The following is a 17,897-nucleotide window of genomic DNA, read 5'->3' as shown; positions in this document are numbered from 1 at the left end:
TAACAAGAGTCCCACTCTGGTGGGGGCTGTTGATTATAGGGCAGCCTATGCATGTGTGGGAGTGAGAGTACATGAAAAATCTCTGTACCTTCCCCTCAGTTTTGCAGTGAACCTAAAACTCTTCTAAAAAATTGTCTTAATAAAAAAGAAAGAAAGAAAGAAAAATCCACTCTTTGTTAACATTTATTTCCTAGTTTTATTCATCTTAGTTTTCCCAGATGTAAACAGTTCGTAGGTAAATTTCCAAATTATACTTTATTTTCTTCCGTTTCTAATGAGGAAATAAAATAAATATGGAGAATGTGAGACACTGCTAAAGCACATAAAGCACTTGCCTCTGCCTGGATTGGTCTTGAGTGGACTGTTTATAGTCGTGTGTGATGCCTGCAGTAAAGAACGTGGGAATAAAAAGAAGCTTTAAATTCTGCTTGCCAAAGAAACAAGGACTTTTGAGGGGAAAAAAGTTTGGATTGCAAGTGTAAAGTCATTTACAATGTTTTAAATCTAGGATTTTTTTTGTTGTTCAATATTTCTCTTTGCTTGTAGCGCAAACCAAGTTATATTATCATTTCATGAATTACTGCTACCAAAAGGTATGTTTCTCTTGCACTTTCCATGCCCAGACCGGACACGTTAAAGCTGAGTTGCTAAGTTTCTCAGCCTCTGGCTGCAAGAGAAAAGTGACAGCATCATTCTGCCACTGCTTGATCCAGGGAGTGGGAGCTATTTTCCAAATAAGCAGCAGAATAGATTCGAAGACAGGAACAACAGCAGCAATAAAAGTTAAGAGGAAGGAGCAGAGGAGCCAAAGGTAGAGGAAAGAACATTGAATGCACAGGAAGAAAAAAGGGCTGAGATGCAGGATTTCCTATCAACCTGTTTCCCCTCAGCGTGTCCTCATACCAGGGAGAGCCCTTCCCCACTAGCCTTTCCTTTTCAAAGAATTTTAATTCAAATGTATTTAACATACAGTGTCATATTAGTTTCAGGTGTAAAACATAGTGATTTAACAATTTTATACATTACCCAGTGTTCATCCTGATAAATGTCCTTTTAGTCCCCATCCCCTATTTCCCCCATCCCCCACCCACCTCCCCTCTGGTAACCACCAGTTTGTTCTCTAGAGTTAAGACTCTGTTTCTTGGTTAATGTATTTTTTAGCCTGTTCCTTTATTTTGTTTCCTAAATTCCACATATGAGTGAAATCATATGGTCTTTGTCTTTCTCTGACTTATTTCATTTAGCATTTCACTTTCTAATTCCATCCATGCTGTTGCAAATGGCAAGATAATATATATATACATATGGATATATATTCCATGCATATGAATATATGACATCTTCGTTATCCATTCGTCTATTGATGGATACTCAGGCTGCTTCCATATCTTGGCTACTGCAAATATTGCTACAATAAATGTAGGGGGGCATACAATTTTTTGAATTAGTGTTTTTGTATTCTTTGGGTAAATATCCAATAGCAGAATTACTAGATCTAATAGTAACTCTATTGTTAATTTTTTGAGGAAACTCCATACTGTTTTCCACAGTGGCTGCACCAGTTGGCATTCCCAAGAACAGTACATGAGGGTTCTTTTTTCTCCACATCCTCACCAACACTTGTTGTTTCTTGTGTTGTTAATGTACCCATTCTTATAGGTGTGATGTGGTAGCTCAAGGTAGTTTCGACTTGCATTTCCTGGGCTTGTTGGGGGCTCTCTGTGCCACCTGGATCTGGATTTCTGTTTCCTTGCCCAGATTCAGGGATTTTTCAGCTATTATTTCTTCAAATAAATCTTCTACCCCCTTTTTTCTCTTCTCCTTCTGGGATCCCTCTAATGTTAATATTATTATACTTCATGGTGTCACTGAGCTTCTTTAATTTATTTTCATTTATTATTTTTTTTCTTTCTTTTGTTCAGTTTCATGACTTTCCACTCCTCTGTCCTCTAGTTCACTCCTGTGTTCCTCTGATTCTTCTAGTCTACTATTTATTCCATCCAGCGTAGTTTTAATTTCAGTTATTGAGCTCTTCATTTCTGATTGATATTTTATATGTTTTCTCTCTCTTTTTTGAGGGTCTTATTGAGGTCCTCCATGTTTTCTCAATTCTAGTGATTATGACCATTACTTTATATTCTCTATCAGGCATATTACTTATTTCCATTTTGTTGAAGCTCTCTTGCTGTGATTTTTGTCTTGTCTTTTCATTTAGGACATATTCATCTGTCTCCTCATTTTGTCTACCTCTCTGGGTCTGTTTCTCTGTGTTAAGAAAGTTAACTATGTTTCTGGCTCTTGAAAGTAGTGGTAGGGCCCCTGGGTGACTCAGTTGGTTGAATGTCTCACTCTTGATTTTAGCTCAGATCTTATCCCAGGGTTATGAGTTCAAACCCCACATTGGTCTTCACACTAAGAATGGAGCCTGCTTAAGATTCTCTCTCTCTCTCTCTCTCTCTCTCTCTCTCTCTCTCTCACCCTCTCACCCTCTGTCCCTCCCCCATTCATTCTCTCTATCTCTCGAAAGAAAGAAAGAAAGAAAGAAAGAAAGAAAGAAAGAAAGAAAGAAAAAGAAGTGGCCTTATGAAGTAGAGGTCCTATGGTGCCCTACAGTGTAATGTCCCCTGCTTACCTGAACTGGCAAATCAGGGGTGTTTCTTATCTTTGTTGTGTGTGCCCCACTGTGGTGGCTGAGCCATATTCTCCTTCAGTCCAGCTGTCTGCAGTGGCTCTCTTTGCCTCTTGTGGGAAAGGTTTGGTCCCTCTGTTGTTAGTTGGCCAGTCTCGAGCTGATCTGGGCTTGAGTTGAGTCAGACCCGGCATTTGCCAGAGATGCAGTTGCACCAAACTACAGGGTGCTCTCCTTGCGTCATCTCCTGAGAAGCTTTCATTGGTCAGCAGACCTGCAGTCAGACCCGATGTCCGCTGCCAGCCCACCTCTGGGGCTACAAGTGGTTTAAACGATAACTTCTTCTCCCCCTGGAGCAGAAGTCTCTTTGGAGGGGGCTGGCCCCTCTTGGGGCTGGTGGCACGCTGCCAGGCTTGTGGAACTGTTTTCGGTGGAAGGGGTGGGTCCACAGGAGAACATGAAGGGCAGGGCATGTGATGCCAGGAAGGTCCACATGGTTGCTACAGGAGGAGACCTGTCGATGCCCGGGAAAACTGCCGAGGCAGGCTGGGTGGGAGGGGGTAGATCCACAGAAGCACATGGGGATGGGACCTGCTATTAGCAAGCTAGGTGGAGAATGTTGGCACCACACCGGTTCCCACAGGTGTTCGTGTATCCAGCTGGTCAGTGGGAGAAGGAAATGGTGCTCCTTTGCTCTTGGAGAAGTCTCCCAAAGATCCCTGCACCTCCAGCACATGCTCTGGGATTAGCAGACAAATCTCCATGCCCTATACCCCAGGTGTCTTTCAAACTGCTGCTTCTGTGCTGTATCTCTGCAGGGCTGTTTTTGTGCTGTCTCTTTAAGGGAAGTGACTCCACCCTCCCAGCTCTCTCAGAGAGGAGCCCACTGGTTTTTAAAGTCCCGGGGATTAAACCCCACTGATTATCAGGGCCCTCTGGTTTTCCAAACCAAACGTTATGGAGATTTGTCTTCCTCGTGCAGGTCCCAGGTGCCCGGGGTGCCTGGGGTGGAAGCCTGCTCCTACCCCGTCTCCATGCCCTTTATGTCCTTTCCTCTTGCAGATGGTCCTCAAAGTCCACTTGGCTCCCTACCAAATCTCCACCCTTCCTACCGTCTTCAATGTCACTTCTACTCCACATTTATCTGTGGAGAGTCTTTTTGCCAGTCTTCAGGTTTGCTTGTTGGTTTGTTGCTTACGTCGATGTGGGTATTATCTACTTCTATCTGTGGGACAGGTTGAGCTTAGGATTCTCCTACTCTGCCACCTTCCCTGAAAATCCCCCCACTTTCCTTTCTTACTCTTCAAGTCTTTCAAGTGATTTGACACCTGCTGTGCATTCAGCCCTGGGCCAGGTGGGGGATGAGATGCCTTCAGGTTGTTTGCGCTTGAAGGAGTCTCCTAGACAGGAAGGTGATGTCAATACCATAGAACAAGGGCTTGGCAGACACTAAGCACAGAACAGGATAGGAGCGAGGGGGTAACATGGAAACACCTCTCACCCAGTCCTGAGGAATCAGGAAAGCTCTATGGGCGGATGACATGTAAACTGAGGCATGAAGGACCCTTGGGGATTTCAAGGGTAAAGTGACTGGCAAAGGTGGGAGAAAGACAGTCCATATAGGGAGAAATTGTGTTTAAAGGATCAAAGGTAATAGGGAGAGCATAGCTTTCAGGGCAGGAAAAGGGTCTTTATAGCAAGACTGTGTAGGGTCAGGGGAGGGAAAAATGGTGGGGCATATGATGTTGAAAAGGCTCCAAAGGCTTTGCTCAGGGAAGTGTGCTTGAGCTGGAAGGTATGCAATGAGGAAAATGACAGCATTAAACAATTCTTTCACATTATTTACCATTGTTGATGAGAATAATCAAAATTAGAATGATTTTTTTTCACATCTAGAAATAAATATAAAACAACCGCCGATTTCTAGAGATTGCCTGGAAAATACTGGGAACACAACTCATCTAGGGGTGTTGAGTCATTGTAAATTTTCAAAATTATGACCCTGCCCCTCCATTTCTTGCAAATTATTTCCAGCTAACGAATATTTGTTTCTGTGCCCTCTCCTAGAGGTCCCAACTAATGTAATCAGTGGTGGTGGCGGTGGGAAGGCTATAAGAAGAAGAGCTCTGTTAACAGAAAAATGTTGTAACATCTTATTTTGTTCATCTGAGAGCAGAAGCTGGAAGGCTTTGCCTAAATAATGAAACTAGCAAAGGCTGTGATGCCTTTATGTTCTCTCAAGCTGACACATTATGAGAGCTTATGAAACCTTTAGCTTCCAAAGGAATTAAAGAACAGCTAGAATAATGAATATTGTCTTTTATAGTCTGGCTAGGCTGCAAAATTTAAGAAGATGTATTCAACTTGGATACTGAGCCAATGATATCACATAAGTAACTACTGTTACATTGGAGGGAAGTTACATCGCCAGACATTAATGCAAAGGTGATGGAAATCCAAGGAACATGAGGACCACACTGGAACAACTAACTAGTCAAAGGAACGTCAGATCTGGAGAAAGAATGACTGTGGTTCTGTGCAAATCATTAACCAGATTCTCCCGAGCCAGCCAGGAATTCCTGGGAATAAGTTAAATGTTGTGAATATGTCCTCTGGCCATAGGGGCCTCTCAACTCGCATTCAGGGAGCCCATACCCTATGGAATAAATACAACTAAGGCAGCTGTTCCTATGTTCCAGGACGGTTGGAGTCAAGGACCTTTAATGGATGCTAAGAGCAAGATGATTTTGCACAAGATGAGAAACATTAACAGCCATGGTCAAGGCATTTGCTGTCAAAATTCTCCAGTGATACCTTATCTAGGGCACAACCCTTGGAGTGAAAGCCTTCTCAAGATAATAAAGAAAAAAAAGAATTCTGTGTTCCAGTCTGAAAGATAATGTGGAAATTTATCTCGGAGGTTTCTATGCCCTGCTAAGTTTAAAAAAAAAAATCAAAAACCTGTTTTGAAGGGGGGAATCTTTGAAAATTGGTGACAGAGAACTAGTCATAGTGCATATTCTTTGTGTCACAGCTTAGTCCTTTTTGGTGGGGAGACTGACAGAGTCTACTAACAAGAACAGTTGCAGGCTTTCAAAGCATAAGCAGCAGTATGGAGGGCTCGGATCAATGTTTATGTGCAGAAAGAATCACACATTTCCCATTACTCACCTGCCCAAGCTCCCTCCACCCCTGTGAGTCTGGCCTCCCTGTGCTCACCGCTGTTCCTGCACTCACTTCCCTGCCTTCACCTGGCAAAGCCTGCCCTTGTAAAACCCAGTTCAGGTATCTCCTCAAAAGCAAAACCTTCTCACTCTCCCCTAAACTGGTCACCATCCCTCTCTTGCCCCCGCAGCTCAGTGCTCAGGCATCTCTACGGCATTTACCACTTTGTGTGTGTGTGTGTGTGTGTGTGTGTGTGTGTGTATGTGTGTGCAAATGTTTGTTAAAGTGTCTTTCTCCTCCAGGCTTCTGGATTCCTTCAGGGATTTGTTTACCTCTGTATCTCCAGCCCCTGGTCAGGATTGAGCAGGGAGAAAATATCACACTTCTCTCTTTTTCTTTCCTTCTTTCTTTCCTTCTTTCTTTCTTTCTTTCTTTCTTTCTTTCTTTCTTTCTTTCTTTCTTTCTTTCTTTCTTTCTTTCTTTCTTTTCTATGAGTAAACATTTGGGGAAAATAATCCCTGGGAGCTTGGCTATTACTTAGGGCAGATATGGTAACTTAAGTAACCAGGGAAACAGGCATAGCTGGATCCAGGTCACAAATGCTGTCACTGGAACTCTGCCTTTCTGTCTCTTGTTTCTGTTCTCTTCTGAACATTGGCTTGATTCTCAGACAGGTTCTCTCTCTGTGTTCACAGTAGGGGAATTTGTGTGTTCTGACTGAGCTGGCCATCTGTGCACCCTGGACTAGTGAAGAGAAAGGGAGGTACAATGATCTGAGCATGACTGAGCGATTACCCACTGGGAATGAGGATCATCTTCTGTTGCTTTGTTTATTTTATAAATGGAAATTTGTTCTATTTAATCACCTTCACCCATTTCACCCACGCCCCCACCCCATCCCATCCATCCCCCACCTCTGGTAACTGCCAATCTGTTCTCTGTATTGATGAGTTCCATTCTTTGTTGTTCTGAGACTGTTTTATTTTCTTGTCTGAACAAAGCCATCTATACAAGCTCATGCATTTGTTTAATGTTTATTTATTTTTGAGAGACAGAGGGCGAGCAGGAGAAGGGCAGAAAGAGAGAGGGAGGTAGACACAAAATCCGAAGCAGGCTCCAGCCTCTGAGCTGTCAGCACAGAGCCTGACACAGGGCTCGAACCCACGAACCGCGAGATCGTGACTTGAGACGAAGTCCGGTGCTTAACCCACTGAGCCACCCAGGCGCCCCCAAACTTACGCATTCTATAAGCATCCACAATGACTTTGAACCTTGTAGTTTACTCTTTTCAGGATTCATTTGATGTGCTTTCTTTTACACCCACTTTTAGTCTTAAAAATAATAAATAATGCATGGTGACTGGGCATGTTACAATAGAATAAACTTCTGGACAGTGGAAGAACTTCCGATCCAGGCATGGAAGAAGAAGGCATGTCGCCCTAACATCTGTAATTGTTTAGATCTGGCGTCACAGGGAAAGGTGAGAAGTATGCAAGGGTCTACTTATGTACATATTTGAAGTAGGCTTGAACTGTTCTTTCGGACTGAATCAAAACTACCATTGCAGTGATTCACGTAGAGGACTGTATCTAGCACTTCGAGGATCATCCTGTTGGATTAGCAAGAATTTTAAAAAATTTAGGTGTAGAATAGTAATCGCTTATCTACGACCCTGAAGTCTGAAGTGTTTTAAATTCAGAAACTTTTTGATTTTAGAAAGATTATGCAATTCATACATTTTAACTCTGAAATAGCTCCAGGACTGCATGCCTACACCTTCTCATTTAAAAAGAAAAACAACGACGTTGCACTACAAAGTGGGGACAGTCACACTGAGTTGGACAAATACGGGCCAGAGATCATGCCAAGCCAGTTCACGTCCAGTCTCGCCATTAAATTTTACTTGTGGCAACATTTCGAGGACAAATGAGGACAAAAGGCTTTGTGTTTCCAGAGCCTTTTGGATTTTAGAATTTCATTTTTATTTGTATTATTTCTTATACATTGGCCTAGGGAATGGACCCAGTTTATACTTTTAGCTTTGGTAATAAGATACAAATTTTAAAATACTTTTGAAATTTAACAATAGCTGTAGTGGTAGGACAGCGGAAATACTATGGACCTGACCAAAGGTGAAAGTGGAGAGCCATGTGCTTGCTGGCTTAACGTCGAAGGCTTTCTTTCTGCTGCTTAGCATGGGCTAGCTTGGCATATGCGTGTACCAAGCTATGTGCATATACCATGTGGATGTACATGTACCATGTGCATATAATGTGTGCATTTGTTGTTAATCGATGCAGGGCCGTGGAGAAAGCATGCAGCCTTCCTTAAGGCTTTGGCAGTGGTCATGGTGTGGACCTGGCCGCAACCGTCCTCAGCAAAGATCCAGTGTGGTTTTCCTTTTTATGGGAGTATATTGATTTTCTTTGTCCCGATAAAGTTTGCACATCATCTAGAGGCTTTGTTGGCACCTTATTAAGAGAAAACAAATTTGCACATGATAACAGACTCAGTAGCTTTTGAGATTCTATTTGTTTAACTGGGTGTAACCTAACTTTATACCTAGCGTTGGTAAATTAGCAAAGTGTACAAGTATTATGCGATCAAACAAGTTGTACAGTTAGTTTGTATACGGACCGCAAGTAAGTCTAACACATCAGCACGAAGGCTCAGATGCTCTAAGTCACCAGGTGAACAGGCTTTGGCACCGCTCAGTTACAGGCTTTCCTTATGGAGCAGGTGCAGAATATGGGAATTATATGCTGTTTGTCAGATTTTAGCTTAGAGAAAACTAAAGGTATAATATTAATATGAATAATGGATAGTAAATGGATATTAAGACCTAAAAGCATCAGTCGTTTCTTACAAAAGAATCTGCATCCAACCAAAGGAGGAACTGTTAGAGCCTGCAGTGAGGATGTCTGTTCGTTGCTGGCTATTGATAGAAGTTTTAGTTCCATGGGAGACACTTAGATTGATTCTAAGTGACAGGTCGTCTTTGGTAACTTGGGAAGCATGAGGACCCTTCGACAGAGAGGGATGTAAGATGCTCATTACCAGTTTTCTCGTAAATCGTAACAGTAGCCTTATGTCCTCGGTCTCTCTTACTTGAAAATTTGGGTGGTTCATCTTTTCACAGGTTTGAGTTTGAACTCAGTCCACAAATGGTATAAATATTTGTGTGTGTTTAATACACTTTACAGAGCCATAGCTGAATGTATCTTTGTTTCTTTTGTGGAGGCTGATTAGAAAGTGCCACCACCAACAGACAGTGAAAGGCAAAGAACCGGGACTTGACAGACAGGCTCTGCCTTTCGAAGGTGCACCGGTCACCTGCTGCTTGTTTCTAGAACCCCCTGCCCTGCCCTTCCCTGTGTGGTATATCGAGCTGGTCATGGCCAGTGCCAGCTCCCAGATTCCCTTGCTTCAGGCTGGCTCTGCCCAGGAGAGGCCTGGAGGGAGCTGGGAGGTCAGAGAGAAGGCAGAGGCCAGGATGTTCCTTGCTTTCTCTTCCAGAAGCATTTTTCTGATAGTGGCTGCCTCTCGTTCACCCTCCCAGCTCCCAGCAGACCTCCCAGCCAACTCTTCCCACTCAGGTGACTGGAGCCCAAAAGCTGCTGATCTCAGGGTGGCTTCCTGCCCTATGTGGCTTCCACCACCTTTGTGACTACACCTTAGCATTAAATTCCCTCAGCTGAACTGCCTGGCGTGGGTCCTGTTTCCCTAACTTGACTCTGACCCATGCAGATGGCCAGTTACTTGTTCAGTACAAACCACGTACCACAACCTTCCAATGAAAATCATGTGTCCCTTTTATTTTATCAAGAGAAAGGTGTGGGGTGCCTGGGTGGCTCAGTGGGTTAAGCTCTTGACTTCGGCTCAGGTCATGATCTCACGATTTGTGAGTTCGAGCCCCGCATCGGGCTCTGTGCTGACAGAGCAGAGCCGGCTTGGGCTCTTGCCTGCTTGCTCTCTCTCTCTCTCTCAAAATAAATAAAAATAAACTTTAAAAACAGAGAGAAAGGTGTGCTTTCTTTGGAGCATATTAATTAAGAAAGATTTAGGGACTAACATCGAATTTAACTCTTTGTAAAGTCAAGACAAATATTCTATCTCGAAAACATTATGGTTAAGCAGTATCTATAAAACTCATTAATTCTAGGAGGTTCAATAAAAGCTGTTAGAAGATTCATAAATGAAGAGGAAGATGTGGGTCTCATTGCTATTTTTTCAGGTTTGTGGAACTAGCTTGTGGTTGGGACATGCGAGGCTTTCCAGGTAGTTGTTTGTTAGCTCTTTTTATAGAAATTTGGAACACTTTAATTTATGTTTGGAGTTGACTAATTAGAGTCTGATCCTGTAAGTTCTTACACAAGTGGGTTCTTGGTAAAAATCTACTTTCAGATTTCACTGCCTTATTTGTTTCCATACTTCTTGCCATGTCCCTCTTTGTGAGAGACACTGGTAATGAGTCAGGAGTCAGGTGGCAGAGTGGAGTTAAGAGGAGGGTGGCTTTTGGGAATGCCACCAGCAGCTGAACTGAAATGTTTACAGGTCTTCCCTTGATGTACACTCTTGGTTTTTATGGGTCTGATTTGGTTAGAGGGTCAGGCCTCCATGGCCTGAAGTGAAAGATAGATGAGTTATGATAAAATACAAGAACTCAGTGACAGCAGAAGGAAAGAATCATAGCCTTGTCCACAGAAATGGTAAAAATGCAAATACATTTCTGTGAACTTAAAGAATATAACTGTGCTGGAGTTTAGATTTTCTGTTTAGTACTAATAAGGTGGAAAATGCATAGCATTTAACATGGTTATAATAGTATAACCAAGCTCATTTTCAAGGTCTTATTCTGGGTTCAGTTTTTTTTTTTTTTAATAGTTTACACTATCATTGAAAACACAGAAAAAAAAAACCTGGCCAATTACTGTTATACATTTTAGCTTCTTGCTAATTAATTATGGCTTCCCAGAATTGAGTCTGTGGATCCAAATGAAATGAGCCATCCCATGGGAACTGTTGTTCCTGATTAGGTGGAAGAATTCATTTAATTTTTCAGGACTTGGTTGTTTTGTTTGTTTGTTTTGGTTTGGTTTGCTTTGTTTATTTTTGTAGCTGATTTATCTTGAGCTGGTATTTGTAAAATATGGGGTGGGCCCCTTAGGGAATCTTTCTTCACCCACACTGAAGGGAGCCATATTGCCTTCACTAGGATTGACGAATGTCCTCCCTCACGAAGGAGGATGTTTCCCTGCTGCACCCACAGGGGTCTGTTTCCCTAGTGACACGGAATTTATTTTGCTGGTCAAACCCAGCACCTACTGAAACTAGAGTAAGGCCACGTCAAGCAGACGGCCCTGGAGCATAACTGCTGTCACTCACTCCAGCTTGCAGTGTTTCCTGGGCCCCATGTTGGGATGGAGATGGTGTCATCCCCCTGATGACTGCATCTCACCACAGTGGAGTCAGCTTTCTGAACATGCTATGTGGAGTCTAGCTAGATGACTTTTCTGGCTTTGGCTCCCATGATTTTTTTTAACCCTGAGCAATCAAGAGAAATAAAACACAGAAAGGCAAAATTCACAGCTACTCCAAAAGAATCATGCAGCTGTATTGAATTGACAACCCTCTATAAGCAAGCTGAGGTACCCAAGGTAGAAATTTTTGCAAGCTTCTTCTGTTTCTTTACTTCTTAGTAAAGCTTTGCTTTATTAGTTGTGTGTTTTGCATGCAGACTGAAAATATCAAAAGACTACCAACATCCTAGCTCACTGATTACATAGGACAGGAAACCACCAGATCATGCTAGTGATTAGTCTGCCAGAAGAGGTGTCACTAATATTGGGAGAGAGTTCTCTAGGATTCTCCTGCGTTTCTGCGTGTTGTAAGGGAGGTGCCTACTCTACCCTTTTGTTCTGGATGATCGTTTTAAGGAGATCATGGAGCAGATCTGCTTATTATCCAGTATCATAAAGACAGTATCCCCCTTGAGGACAAAAGGAAGGTTTGCCTACAGCTGCTTATTGAAGATCTGGGTTCCCAGGGTTCAGAGTCCTCAGCTGTGGTTCAGACCCACCACAGGTGTAGCATGTAGCTTAGTTCATCTGCTTCATCCCATAGTTGTTGGGGAGCAGGGGGAATGGCATGGTCGTGACATCCATATTTCATTCTGCCTGGGCTCTGAGTTACACAGTCCTTTGTCTCTGACCCAGGAGTCTTGTGTCTTCTGCCAGCATCCATGAGACTGTAGCATATTAACCTGTTAACTTGCAAGCAGGGTGAAGTCTCAGACCCTCCACCATTCTTGCCAGTTACTCTAGTACTACAGAAGAGCCTCCTTTCATAAAAATTGGTGGAGAGAGTGCTGAAATTCACCAATGTGACATATATATTTAATACACAGAGTTGATAATTCGTATTTTCGTTTTATCACCCCATGTGAAACACTGGAATTTTCCAAATATCTCTAACTTTTTATACTGTTATCTACAAACATCCATTCCCCTCAATAAAAAGGATTTTGGCTTTTATCTGGCTGACTTCTATCTGGTATTAGAACAGTTTGTGATTTGTTAGCTGAACATCTACCAGTAGTTTTTTGCAAGCTAAGAAGAAAAAATACAAATACTATCTATTTATCTGTATATGAAATACCTTCTCAATAGTCCAGCCAACTCAGCTGTTTTGGAGGAATTATTTTGTGTTATGAGCAGGATTTTTTTTTTCATGTCCACAAAAAGTACTTGCAGCTAACTCAGTGTATTTCATAAGGGCCAGTCATGCCCTCCACACTTTTTGTTTAGGCAGTCAGGAATTGCTTTAAAGCTTTTTCTTAATATCCTTGAACTGACCTCTGAAGGATTTGTAAAATTTCAAAAGGTTGTGTGAAAAGGGTAGCATTCCATGTTAAAAAAAAAAAAAGGGACCAATCAGTATGATGTCCATGCTGCTTCAAGGAAAGACATGGGCTCATAGACATGATGCCAAGGACATACCTAAACAGGCACTCATCAGAAGCACTGGACACGCCATCTATTATAGCAAGACTGTTGTCACACTGTCATCTGTGGGCCTGAAGACTGCAGGGAGGAGGACTAACAGGCCACTCGCCCCAGATAGCATAGGTTCTGGTTAACTAGCAGTTACACCGTCTGGGGCTGGTAAGACCCTTGCAATTCAGAAGAGCCTGGGCTGCAGACAGCTGGCTTTGGGACACTTCTCTGTACAGTGGCACCCTTCAGATTTTTGGAGAGTAACACATATTACCAGAGACATGGCATCACTTCCCGATGTGGTAAGTGAGGTATGTTTCAGCTGTCGTCTTCTGAGAGAAGAAACAGAGTTTACTCCCTTTGCCACTGATGTCAGTATAACTCGGTGTTTCTCAAGTGTGCGGCTCCCAGGGCGACAGTAAAAGCATAACCTGCCAGCATGTGAGAAGTGCAAATCATTGGCCCTGCCTCAGAACTCCCGAATTAGAGAAACCTGGCGTTGGGTCCAGCAATTTCTAGCCCAGCAGGTGTCTCCGGGGCACACCAGCGTTGGAAGCCACAGGTGTTGCTCCCTGTATCTCAGGTCCGAGGAGAAGGAGCCAGTTGGGTTACAAGTAGGGAAAGAATAAATTAAGGGTGGTGCTGCCAAATGTGTAAAGGGATGATGATAGGATTTTGTTAATAAAGCTGTCGATTTTTTTTTTATTTAGGAAAATCTATCTGATGCCTGTTCTATACTGGACACTGTTAAGATGCAAATATGAGTAAGGTATTCCACAATACCTCAGGGGTGGACCATCAGCGGCCTGTGGACAAAATCCCATTTCCTAAATGTTTTTGTAAGCTTTGCACAGTGGCAGTATCGTAGCCAATGAGGTTTATCCGAGGCACGATTATTGCTAACTAATATTGCTAACTATTGAAAACTAAATGTTTTTGTAAATAAAGTTGTATTAGAACACAGCCACATATATTCATCTGCATGGTGTCCGTGGGTGCTCTTAGGCTACAATGCAGAGTGAGGAGTACAACAAACACCCCCAAAGTCCCACGAAGCCAAAAGCACTTAATATGTGGAGCTTTAACCAAAGGCAAAGTCTAGTGTTTAAAGGGAGATACTTCCCAGATTCCAAGTAGTTATACTCAAATGGAGTTGGGGGAAGCGGGGAATATGAGGTGGACAAGTGTCCTTCTGTTGTCCAGAGATGCACCTGTATTGAATTTTGGCCGTAGCAGAAAACTGAACTTCATGGACGTGATTATCATGGGAGTGCAAAGACTGTTAGGCAAGAGGCAGAGTGGTTACTGTGCTCAACACCCCAGTGTATGAAGGGTAAAGAGGCGTGTGAACAAATAGAGACATAACGAGGAAGAAATGAAGAAAAAGAAAAAGAAAAAGAAGATTTGGGTTGAGAAGGGAGAATATAAGCAATCAAAAGAATGTGACCTATGTGAAAAGCTAAATTAAGGGAGTGTGTGCAAGACAAGGCTGGAGAAGCCAATTAAGAAGAGAAGTACAGGTGTGGAACATTCCCTCACTTAGTGTGGGGCATGGGGCTGGAGTCTCCCAGGGAATTCTGGGACCCTGTTCGGCGGCAGAGAAAGGTTCAGGGAGCGTCTGGGGAGGGTCACACTCTGCTAATCTGTAAGTCTGCGTGTATGCACATTCTTATGTAGAGTACTGTTCCCTAGATTCCTTACTCTGGACCACATCTTTGCTGCTGACTGACCAACTGCATTGTGGTGCTGTAGAAAACTCACTGGGTTTCCCCTTAGGAAGCCTGGTTACTTCCCACTTTCACCTCTGATTGTTTGACTTTGGGCAAATCATTGCTTGGCTCGGCGTCTCCCTTTCCTCATTTGTGACATACCATTTCAGGCTTCCTCCTGCAGTCACACTGGGTTCTTCTATTAGACTCACTTATCATGGAAGGGCGTTGCTAAACCAGGGTCACCGAGCATCTCCCCAGCTCCACGGCCAACAGGGGAAAGGAAGTCAAACACAGACACTTCGACCCTCCTAAAAAGGGGATTGTTGAGTAGTGGCACAAGGGCATTTAGTTTCCTTCCAAAGATTCCATGTGGACTTATTTCTAACTCATACCTCATAATAGATTTCCTCTCTTGCCCAAAGAGTTTTGTTTAATGTGAAAATGTTTCCAGAGAGGGGGAAATGGCCAGCTGAGTTCCATGTCTGTGATTTCTGACATAGTTCTCATCCTTCCAGGAATTTTTCTTTAAATGTGGAGCACACCCAACCGCTGACAAGGAAACATCAGTGGCTTTGAACCTGATCACAACAAACAGTCGAGGCATCACCTGCATAACATGTACCGACATCAGGTAAGGATCTGAAGACGCTGTCACCCTCCACATGCTGCTTTCCTGTGGTGGCTTCTCACATAAGCCTCCTCAGTGGTTTCTCCTTCTTGAGGAGTGTCTGCTTTGCTTCGACGCCGTTTGCCCAACGTGGGTATATTTCACTCTCAGACTGCTCAAAGTACCAAATCATTCGTGTGGTCAGTGGTCGAATAGGATCCCAAGATAGAAAAGAGATGACTTATGTCTAAAAGTAGTGTAATCTTAAAAAATAAACACATGGGTTGATATCGGTGAGTTCTAAACGGAAGTAAAACATGAAGCTAGTGTTAGGAATGCCATGACAATTTATGAGCACCATTTATTCCTGGAATACATGATCCATAACATTTTGTTTGAAGCAATCTCTACAGCCAATGTGGGACTCGAGCTCACAACCCCGAGATCAGGAGTCGCATGCTCTTCTGACTGAGCCAGCCAGGCGCCCCAACATTTTATCTTAAAAAGGTCTCTTTCATACACTTCTGTTCTTCCACGTAACTTGCCTGTATGTGTGTCGGGGCTTCGCATGTATCCATACGCCCCAAATAAAAGCATGTAGCTAGTTGGGGAAATCTCAGTGAATATAATGGAAGAAAGAACGTGTGGAGATGCCTCGTTGGGAAAACAGGGATAATGACTAGATTTGAATTATAGCTTGGGAGGCAAGGACCGAGTGGAAAACTCTGCGCCTATTTAATCTACAGAGTTGATGTCTGAGAGTAGAATCTCTTACTTTATGTTATTCAAATGAACAGAGTAAAAGAAATTAGCTTTAGTACATATTCTCTGCGGTCGTCTAGAAGCTCAAATTGCAAGAGCGGGGTCTTAGCCCTGATATCAAGAAGAACTTTCTGGGAAATGCCAAAACGCATTCATGAATAAAGTCAAAGAATCCTGCTTATTGCAGACTTTTAAGCAAAGACAGATATATACCCTCGGCATTTCAGGGTTGCCTCTTTGGCCTTGGGGACTGTGTTAGGTGGCCTTTTAGAGTTACCTTAAACTCTGGGATTTCGTGATTAGTGGTTATTAATACTTCGAACATAATACTTCTGTCCTTTAATGTAAACAAAACAGGTTGACTAATAGAATCCTAAAATCCTTAACAGCCTCAGTTGGACACACTTGTTTCCAGAAAAGGGAGAAAAATGAGACTTTTTTTTTTTGCTGCTGCATTTTTAGTTTCTGCTGTGAGAGAGAATTCCACAATATTGCCTAAAATGCAGCTTTTCAACATCCCTCGGTAAGGTGAATGATTGCACATGGCTAACGTTTTCAACATGCAAGAACAGCTGATTCTTCTGGTCTTTCAGGGAAGGGGCTGGGAGTCCTCAACTGCTCTGAAAGCACCAGGCAATTAATTAACATCACGTCTCTGTTTTTCAAAGGAGAAATGGTTTCTCTCTAAGTCAGAATGCGGCCACCAGCCAGTATTTAAAAACCTTCCATTAAAGTTGTTAAAGATGGCATTAGGGTGTGTGGTGTTGATCGTGTTCCCTTAACTGTGGGCATAGCTCTCTGTGCTTGCCTGCCACTGAGCTGTCGGCTTTGTATTAGCAGCTCCTAACATCCATTCAGGGAAGAAAGCCACTTCCCAGATGCGCAGGGACAGCACTGCTGAAAAATAATACCGTCTGTGGCAATAAAATCTTTCCTAGTATTATTTTTGGGTGATCTTATAAATAGAAGCTACTGTTTTCAGTTAGACTGAAGTGTGTGTGTGTGTATAACCAACCACTTGACTAGGTGAGGTCCCTTCTTGTATAAGACAGCAGGGGGATGCCCTGTATGTAAAATAAAGAAAGAGGCCCCCTCCTCTTATACTGAAAGCTCCATGCATAGGGATGTCATAAAAGCCTACATGAGGACACAATAGTACCTTATGTTGTACTTTGCTGATTGTTATGGGTTTTTTTTCCTGCTAATGCTTTCTTTTTTAATTTAGAAGTGATTCACTCACAAAAACAAACAAACACAAAAAAACCTAAAAATGTTAGTTGTTTACCCTCATGGTTAGCAAGATTTGGGTTTAATTCTTTCCAGTATCTTAAATTCTTAAGCCTAAATATTTGCATATATACACACACACACACACACACACACATACATACATACACGGTGTGTGTGTGCATACGCGCTATATGTAATCATTGTATATATAGTTTGTATCTGGCTTTTTTCCATTTACATTACATCATGATAAATTTTCCCTGCTATGAAATATCCCATGGAAACAAGTTTGGTTTCGTTGTTTTTTATTTTTTTTACTAGGTAGCTGATATTTCACCATTTCTCTATTGCTGGTGATCTGAATTTTTTCTAATTAAAAATATGAGGTTAAGTGGTGCCTGGGTGGCTCAGTTGCTTAAGCGTCCGACTTCAGCTCAGGTCATGATCTCACAGCTCATTGGTTCGAGCCCCTCACTGGGCTCTGCACTGACAGCTCAGAGCCTGGAGCCTGCTTCAGATTCTGTGTGTGTCTCTCTCTCCTTCCCCTCTCATGTTCTGTCCCTCTCTGTCTCTAAAAAAAAATTTTCAAAATATATATTAGACTAACATTTAAATTTATATCCTTTTCCAGAAATCACTGACTGCATGTTTGAGTCTAAAAATAGTATCGTAGAAGTGGTAACAAAAGGTCAATGTTCATGGACATGTTTAAGGTGCCTGATGCATATTGCCAAGTTTATTTCCCTTGTAGACTATGGTTGCCTGTCTTCGAGACGGCTTCCTGCTGCATCTTCAAC

At 42.6% G+C, this 17,897-nt stretch overlaps 1 protein-coding gene and 1 pseudogene across 2 annotated transcripts in view; both read left to right on the top strand.

The window, feature by feature from the left end:
• The window catches only part of PRKN (parkin RBR E3 ubiquitin protein ligase), a 1,348,128-nt gene that overhangs the window by 730,039 nt on the left and 600,192 nt on the right, over positions 1-17,897 (top strand). For both annotated transcript variants that reach the window (XM_043592715.1, XM_043592714.1), the window contains exon 6: positions 15,017-15,132. In XM_043592715.1, the coding sequence (XP_043448650.1) occupies positions 15,017-15,132 (116 nt within the window). The remainder of the gene's footprint in view (positions 1-15,016; positions 15,133-17,897) is intronic.
• On the top strand, positions 13,632-13,750 carry LOC122490740 (annotated as a pseudogene).

The sequence above is a fragment of the Prionailurus bengalensis genome, chromosome B2 (assembly GCF_016509475.1).
Source record: "Prionailurus bengalensis isolate Pbe53 chromosome B2, Fcat_Pben_1.1_paternal_pri, whole genome shotgun sequence".
Lineage (NCBI taxonomy): Eukaryota > Metazoa > Chordata > Mammalia > Carnivora > Felidae > Prionailurus > Prionailurus bengalensis.
The sequence above is the reverse complement of the archived record's forward strand: the minus strand, read 5'-3'. Positions and strand labels throughout refer to the sequence as shown.